The sequence below is a fragment of the Podarcis liolepis genome (genome assembly GCF_965112155.1).
Source record: "Podarcis liolepis genome assembly, chromosome: 15".
Taxonomy (NCBI): domain Eukaryota; kingdom Metazoa; phylum Chordata; class Lepidosauria; order Squamata; family Lacertidae; genus Podarcis; species Podarcis liolepis.
In genome coordinates, this window is record NC_139566.1 from 15,405,945 (window position 1) to 15,414,316 (window position 8,372).

Sequence of the window (8,372 nt, forward strand, 5' to 3'; positions counted from 1 at the left end):
TTGGACCCCTGTTAAGAACAGGATGCTGCACAAGGTGGCGCCCCCCCTGGCCTGATCCTGCGTAACGGCTCATGCCAAACTCTGCAAAACAAATGCAGCCTGCGCTTTGCTCACGGCGGGACAAATGTCGCGCGTCCCCGGGACCATTTTCACGCCGCCTGCTTGGAGCGGGGCGTGGCCTCTTCCGCCCCAAGCCCCGCCCCCAAGCGGAGCAGACTCGTAGGAGAGCGCCACGTCGGAAGCGGCCGCGGCCAGAGGGGGAGGGCAGAATCGGAGGCAGCCCCGAAGGCTGGGGGATCCGAGATCGAGCCTACGGGGCAAGCGGGCAGGGGGTAGCCAACTGGGGTTCGACACCAGAGAGGCAATACTGGGGTTGGGGGGGCGGGGGAAGGCGGTATCGTGTGAAAGGACCAACCCGGGTCCAGGCAAGGGGGAAGGGATTTGAACCTCCAAGGATCCAGCTCGGTTGAAGGCATACAGCAAATCAGGATTCAGGAAATCAGTCTCTCCCCGCCCCTCCACCTTTTTATTTTTTGCACTCTTGTCTGGTTCTTAACCGCGATGTGGGTGCCCGGACTCCTGGGTCCCTTGGCCCTGCTGGCCTTTTCTGCAGGCGGCTGCCAGGGACTGTCCTTCCAGCTTCCGCCGCAGACGCGCAAGTGTCTGAAAGAGGAGCTTCACCGAGATGTGATGGTCACCGGGGAATTCGTGGTCTCGGAAGCCACCGCACCGGGGATCAGGACAGACTTGCGGGTGAGGAGCATGTTGTGCTTTGATCTCCCCACCTCATTTCTTCTGCTGACAAACACTCCCCCCCCCGGCTCACAAAAATACCTAAATGGTACAGGAGTCTGTTGCAGCTGCAACCACAAAGTTCATTCTAGACCACGAAAGCTTCTTCATGCAGCAATGAATGCACACTGTACATTTTTAAACCACTGTTGCATCACTTTAGTAATCATGGCGTCCTCCAAAGAATTCTGGGAACTGTTGTTTGTTAAATGTGCTGGGGGGGGGTCTCCTGACAACTCTGAGCCCCCTTTTAACAAACTACCATTCCCAGGAGGAAACCACCACTGTTAAAAGTGGTGTTTAAATGTGTGGTGTGGATGTTAAGGCTTTGCAAGTGCTGTGAGACTCTTTGTTGTCGAGCTTTTCTTTTGCATTTTTCGCATGCCCAGATACCCGTTGTCTCTGCTAGAGTTGACGCTGGCAGTTGGCCCTTTCTCCTTGCAGGTTACGGACTCCTCTGGCCACCTCTTGTACTCCAGAGATGATGCCAAGAAAGGAAAATTTGCCTTCACCACGGATGACTATGAGATCTATGAGATTTGCTTTGAGAGTCATGGCCAGCCAGGTATGGGGGCGATGGATTCTGCAGGCGGGTTTAAGCTTCAAAAAGTAGCCTCTAATCCCAAATTTGGGTTTGTTTTTGATGTGCCTGCACAGTGAGGAAGGGAAGCACCCTACATTCTCAGAGGCACGTCTTCTTGAAGCATTCTAGAATAATTTTCATGTTTCACAGCTGATCCCAGACTGGAAAAGTCAGTGGCTCACAATGAGACTTTCTCCCAAACTCACGCCCCTTTTTCCATCCCTTTGTCTCAGATTTGCCTTTAAGCACTATCCCGAACAGAGTCAGACCACTGATTGTCAGTGGCTTTTCAGGCAGGGAGCCTTTCCCAGCCCAACCTGACAGGATTTGAACCTGGGACTTTCTGCTCATAAGGCAGATGCTCCACCACTGAGCTGCAGCCCTAGGTAAGAAATAATTCCATGCAGTGAGAAGGTGAGAGAGGCAGGCCAGAGCTCTGTGACCATCTTCTGCCAGCCCCCAGCAAGCTAGCGGCTTTTTGTTAAAGACTTATTTACAAGATTATTTACCACTGCAAAATAAACCATGTTTACATTCTTTGCTGAGAGGCATTAATTAATTCTAACACAGGCTTGCCTTTTGTCCCATATTGACTGAAACCGGGTGCAGATTTCCACAGAACCATTCCATTTTTTTAAAAAACAAAACCATAATCCTTATTCAAATAACATTACTTGAATAAAACAAAACAGCTATAATAGCTGTAATCCCATACAGTAATGGAAGATTTCTTCATTAACTTTTCTCCCCCACCTGCCAGAACTGCAGCACCATAAATTTGCAAGAAACATTATCTTACAAGATCTGATTTCTTTTTGCTGAGAGGTCAGAACTTGGGAACTCATTTATTCAAGTTTTAACTGTATATTTTAATTGTGGTAACCCGCCCTGGGACCTGATGGTGAAAGGTGGGTAATAATAATAATAATAATAATAATAATAATAATAATAATAATAATTCAAAGAATGGAAATGATGTCTCTATAAAAATCATGATTTTTGGCAACCTCTCTGTGCAGCTGGCTGCAGTGCGTTAACCTCTCACACTTGACTAATTACCAAACCCACACAATCCATTCATTGATTGTAGGGCCTGGCCTAGATTTCTAGGGCTTCACAACTGGAAAAAAAAATGTCCAAAAAGAGACAGTTACTGGATGCAGAGCTGACCCAGAAGCAGGGCCCCGTGAGGCCAGTCTGCATGACATCTAATCACAACATTGCAAACACCTTTTCTGGGTAGGCCTTGAATGAATGAAAAAACCAGAGATTGCTTCCTAACCAGCAGAATTTTCCAGAACAGCAGCAGTGAACCTGTGGCCTATAGCCTATGAGGCAGTTTGGTTGAAGCCATGCCCACTTGCTTGACACCTGACATCAGATATGACCGCTGGGGAATGTCGGGCCCTCTGGCCAGCCTTGGCCCACCAGTGGATCCAGTTTGACCAACCAGGCCTTTCCCCCCCAAGCTATGCCCATCCTCCCATCAGCTGATGAGCAGGAGGACAAGGTTTAATCCTGCACTGGCTGTGTGCCCTGCACTAGGGAGGGAATAGGATTGCACCGCAGGATTTAATCTCTGTTCATCGGATGATCGGTGGAGATTAAGGCCTTCTCCAAAGCTCAGCTCCTGTGAACAGACAAGTGGCAGCAGTTGGGTGAGGGAGAAGCAGGGCTTCTGAGAAGAGCTTCAAGACAACCTTCGGTCCTGTTTTGGGATCTGCCTTCTCCCAAGTGCTGCTTGAAGCAGCTCACACACTTCTCCCGCGAGTGGTGGGGCGTTACTTGCAGGAGAAGCACAATATTATTTCAGTCTCAGAAGGGTGGAGGAAGAATCTTCCAAAAGCCTTTGTAAACCTCTCCCACTTTAAAATCAAAGTGGAAAAGGTGTTGACTTGTGGACGATCCCACCTACTAGTCAGTCATAGGATGGGTGACCTCTCCCACCTGTCTGATTTGGCTCTGATAAGGATCTGGCCCTTGGCACCAAAAAGGTTCCCAGACCTGGTTGTATGGTGTCAAGTGCTGGGCAGGTAAAAGATGGAGCTATCTGCTGAATGTGGGGTTTGCAGCAGATCAGTTGATGGTGCTTAGAAAGGTGGTCCTGTTGCCCATGTGATTGATCTTAGGATGACTTAATCATTATAAGGATCATAGTGATCTTGGGCAAGAAGGAACCCATCCTGAGCTAAGGGAGTTTGGAAGGCACTGGCCGCCATGTTTTTCAAACCAGAAATGCTTCTATTTAGTCCAGTAAAGCAAGCTGTTTTAAATATACATAGGAAGCTGCTAAGCCGCAAACTTAAAAAACCCTATTTTTAAAAAAGTTTTCATTTTTATTTTATTTTGCAAATACAACAAAAGGAAAGGGAAAAATAAAAAATAAAACCTCAACATTGCCAGATGACATTAACGGGAGAAATATATTGATCTTCATTTAAACATATAGATCTATAAAAACAGTCCATATGTCCAAATAGGCCTGTGTTGTGGTTTTTAAAAATCCTTTTGTAGGGCAGCCTTTTCCAGCCGGGTGTGATGGACTATAATTTGCCTAAACCAAACCGTAAGTTTGGAACAAATGGCGAGTGCCTGGTTGTGGGACGTCTGCTGTACATCATTATTGCCTTAATCCTAACCTTGTCCTCTCAATCTATGCCTACCTTCTCTTCATTCCTCTCACCCCTAATCCCAGGGTCTCTCTTTTTCCAGGGAATTTCCGGGTCCCTGACCAACTGATCACCCTCAATATCAAGCACGGTGTGGAGGCACGGAATTACGAGGACGTAAGTGCAGCACTTAGTCTGCTCTGAATAAATATGGCAGGGAGTCCTCCGGGGGGGGGGGGGAGTTTGTGCCAGTTCCCCCATAGTGTGGACTAGACGCAGCAGGTAAATCTGTGTGCAAATGTTTCCTGCATTCCCCGTAAAAGTGGCTTGATTGTCTCAGGACGGGGAGCCTGTGAAAAGCTCAAGATTCACCCCACCCCAGAAGTGCTTTGAGCTGTGGGGGAGAGCCTGCAGAACCTCCCTGAGATCGCCAGAAGATCCCTGCAGCTGGATCAGACCAAAGACCCAAGTGGTTGAGCATCTTGTTCTCACAGCGGCCAACCAAACACCTTGCGCCACTGTGGGAGGCAGTGGGGCTCTGCATGCCAGTTGTTGGAAATCACAGGCGGGGAGGATGTTATAGGGGTCAGGTCTTTTAGGGCCTCTGTTTAGCCTCTGAGAACAGGATGCTGGGTTAGAAGGGCCTGATCCAGCAAAGGTCTTCTTCAGTTTCTTTTATTTGAACCGTTTATATACGGGCCACACCTCATTTACACGTGTCCAGTTGATGCGCGACCACACACACACACACACACACACACAACAAGTTGAACCCGGAATGACTTTAAAAATGAGCCCAGAAAGGTGCAAAAACAGCACCTAGCAATCCCAGAAGCCTTTGCACCGACCGTTGAGACCTGTGGAGAGTAGGGAGTTTGAGCAAGGAGCTTCGGAGAGAGCAGTTGCAGTGGAGTTTGGCAGATTTGCGGCCGTTCATGCCAGTCTGATGAGTGCTGCTGGTTTTTTTAAGGGTTTTCCAAGGGTTTCCAGAGTTGGTGGCCGTCTCCACTCCCTCTGTGGCCCCAGCTCTCCTTGTGGCATTGTGCTGGCCTTTGGCTCAGCCTGTCCTCCCCTTTCCCCACAGATTGCGAAGGCTGAGAAACTCAAGCCCTTGGAGGTGGACCTTCGTCGGCTTGAGGACCTTTCCGAATCCATTGTCAAAGACTTTGCCTTCATGAAACAACGCGAGGAGGAGATGCGCGATACCAATGGTGAGTGGTGCGAAAGCATGGCGGCTGGAGATCTTGCCCCCTGTCATTCGCTGGAGCCAAGAAAGGCTGCAGTGCGGGCCTCGTCTCTGGCTCTCACCATCTGGTGGCCTCCAGAACGTTGCTGGACTACAACTCCCATCATTCCTTACCATTGGCCATACTAAGGATGCTGGGAGTTGTAGTCCACTGACGTCTGGAGGGCGCCATGTTGGCTGTGCCTGCTCTGTTGTTTGTTCTCTGGCCTTCGTTTGGCTGTTAATGGTGTCCATCAGCCTTGAGGCCTCCAACATCCTATGTTCCCAGCCACCTGGCCAATGGTTGGGGATGGTGGGAGCTGCTGGGAGTTGCAGTCCAAAGAATCTTGGTGGAGGCTGCCTCACAACCACCCTCCAAGGCAGGGTTGGGCTATGACTGGTGACTGGCCCAAGGTCAGCCATTAAGCTTTTGCAGGGATTTGAACTCAGGCCTCCTTGGGTATCAAGAGCTACTCCCTGCCCAGTAAGACTGGTGTGACAGTCTTACAAAGAGAAGCTTTCCCTCATTACCTGCCACAAAGTCATAAAAAATATATATTTTGGCAGTGGTGGGGACCTTCTGCATGTAGAGCAAGGCCCCTCCCTAAAATGAAGCCGAACAATAAAATATTAGAAGGTACTAATGTTATTTGTTGCATTTATTATCCTGCCGTTCCTCTGAGGAGGTAATGAGTGGCGTACAAACATACCGCATTTTTCGCTCCATAAGACGCACTTTTCCCCCTCCTAAAAAGTAAGGGGGAATGTGTGTGCGTCTTACGGAGCTAATGCAGGCAGGAGGCTCTGCTCAGCACTCCCTTTAAAGAGCCGCGCGGAAGGGCAGCCCATCAGACCCTTCTCCCTCCTCGGGGAAAAGCCCCCAAAAGCCGCACACACGCTCTGCACGACTCTTTAAAGGGAGCACAGCTCTTGGGGGCTTTTCCGGGAGGTGGGGGAAGGGACTGACGGGCTGCCCTCTGTCCCTTCCCACACCTCCCAGAAAGCCAGCAAGAGCCACTGCGAGGTTCTGCTCAGCGGTCCCTTGTAAGGGCTCCTTTTCGTCCCTCATCCCGCTTTGCTGGGAAGCCAGCAGAAGAGGTGCTGCACAGCTCTCCCTCTTGCTCTGCTGACTTCAGTGAGAGCTGTGCAGCTTGCTCTGCTGGTTTCTCAGTGAAGCGGGAGGAGGGACGGAAGGGTTTAAAGCAAGAAAAGCGAGAGCTACTTACATGCTCTGTGCAGAATACCGGTATTTTTTTCTTGCTTTCTCCCTCTAAAAACTAGGTGCGTCTTATGGAGTGAAAAATACGGTAGTTCTTTTCCCCTCCCCTGTTTATTCCAGCAACAACCCTGTGAGGCGGGTTAGGCTGAGAGACTGTGACTGGCCTGAAATCAGCGTTGTGGCTGAGTGGGGATTTCAACTCTGGTCTCCCAGATCTTAGCCACCGCTCCACCCTAGGAGCTCGGAGCTGGATCTGCCACTTGGACTTGTCTTTCTCTCTTTGCAGAATCCACCAGCGCTCGGGTCTTCTACTTCAGCATTTTCTCCATGCTCTGCCTTGTGGGCTTGGCCACTTGGCAGGTTTTCTACCTCAGACGCTTCTTCAAAGCCAAGAAACTCATCGAGTGATTGAGCTCCGGTTTGGGCACAGGGGGAGAGGCAAGAAGTGGGCGGCCCCCCTTTACTGGACTCCCCAGCCTAGTTTTGCCATGGATCTAGCCTACAACCTGTTAGGTGTGAACCATGCTCAGTCTCTCTCCGCTGAATTATTCCACTCCGAAGGTGACTGCATTATTTTTTCCCGGGATTTCCTTGTGGCCAGGACTCTCAGTGGAACCTGACAACTGGACTGGATCTCTTTGCTAGCCAGGAATGGAGCCGCTCATCAGACAAGGCATGGATTCTGGGGAGCAGATTAGAAAACCACTTGCTGTTCCTCCCAAACCGACCATGGTGCTCGTCTGCTCTGCATGGTGGTGGTGCTGGGGATGTGGTGGGGCAGGTGTTTTAATTAGACTAGGTATTTTAAGTCCCAACTGCTGAGTGTAATACTTTGGAAGTAATAAATTTTGGTTCCTAGATATTGCTTCTGTTTTGGTGGGTGGGTGAGGGGAGAGTTATGGCAAACAATGCGGGAGGTCTTGCCTCTCCTTGCCTCATCTGGAGTCAGGAAAAAGGTATTCTACAGGGTCTATGATGTGTGGATTTTGGTAGACTGGATAAAGGCCATAAACACGGCTTTTTTCATATGGAACTCACAGGAACTCAGTTCTGGCACCTCTCAGGTGGGTTCCAGCACCTCTTTTTCTAGAAAAATAGCACAGGCCACAGACAATTTACAGGTGTCACCCCGGTTACGCAGGGCTTAAGTTTCCCAGATAGCATATGTGTGTATGTAAAATTGCAAATAGTGGGGAACAGCATCTATAAAGCCTGTAAATACTCTGGAAACCTTTGAAAAAGCAGCAGCACTCACCAGGCTGGCATGAATGGTGGCTCTCAGTCTTCCACATCGCTGGAGGAAGATGCGCAGTGTAAAGGATGAGGGGTCAGCAAACTTTTTCAGCAGGGGGCCGGTCCACTGTCCCTCGGACCTTGTGGGGGGCCAGACTATTTTTTTTGGGGGGGATGAACGAATTCCTATGCCCCACAAATAACCCAGAGATGCATTTTAAATAAAAGGACACATTCTACTCATTTAAAAATACGCTGATTCCCGGACTGTCTGCGGGCCGGATTTAGAAGGCGATTGGGCCAGATTTGGCCCCCGGGCCTTGGTTTGCCTACCCATGGATTAGACTTTGGGTGGGGAGTGTGTTATTGTGGACACCCTTCTGTGGCTTGTGTGGCCAGAGGGAAAAGCAGTAGAGGCAACTCTTTGTAGGTTACCTTTCAGCTGCAGGAACGGCAGAGGGGACTTGCACACACACTGATCTCTCTCCTTCCAGGGAATCTAGGGGCATTATTGCAAATTGAGGATCTCTTTCAGTCAAGCACTTGAGGGTACAGAGGTGAGGGGTATGGTAGGGTATGTCCTGTGAGACAGGGAGGCCAGGAAGACTGAATTTGGCCCCATCCCTGAGGGTGATTTGAGAAATCTGTGGTGGTTGATAGTACTATCAGTGACTACCTGGTGTTATAGAAATGGAACCTCCATATTTAAAG

The 8,372-nt window shown here is 49.7% G+C and overlaps 1 protein-coding gene across 2 annotated transcripts; it reads left to right on the top strand.

Moving 5' to 3' along the window:
• Positions 1 to 205: 205 nt before the first annotated feature.
• Positions 206 to 7,286, top strand: LOC310694676 (transmembrane emp24 domain-containing protein 10-like). Of its 2 annotated transcripts, none has more exons than XM_083478031.1 (5): positions 206 to 753; positions 1,237 to 1,357; positions 4,088 to 4,161; positions 5,069 to 5,195; positions 6,715 to 7,286. In XM_083478031.1, the coding sequence occupies exons 1-5, from the start codon at positions 562 to 564 to the stop codon at positions 6,834 to 6,836; spliced, it is 636 nt and encodes a 211-aa protein (XP_083334157.1). In that variant the 5' UTR covers positions 206 to 561; the 3' UTR covers positions 6,837 to 7,286. The 2 variants fall into 2 exon arrangements, 1 of the variants encoding a protein (XP_083334157.1); XR_014519782.1 differs by lacking the exon at positions 6,715 to 7,286 and adding an exon at positions 5,637 to 6,049 and having other exon boundaries at positions 215 to 753; positions 5,069 to 5,490.
• The last annotated feature ends 1,086 nt before the right edge of the window (positions 7,287 to 8,372 follow it).

Excerpts from the sequence above, each read along its gene's own strand:
- LOC310694676 (XM_083478031.1), top strand. The coding sequence starts at position 562 with ATGTGGGTGCCCGGACTCCTGGGTCCCTTGGCCCTGCTGGCCTTTTCT. Across the intron at positions 754-1,236 it reads GGATCAGGACAGACTTGCGG|GTTACGGACTCCTCTGGCCA; the intron begins GTGAGGAGCATG and ends TTCTCCTTGCAG. Across the intron at positions 1,358-4,087 it reads TGAGAGTCATGGCCAGCCAG|GGAATTTCCGGGTCCCTGAC; the intron begins GTATGGGGGCGA and ends CTCTTTTTCCAG.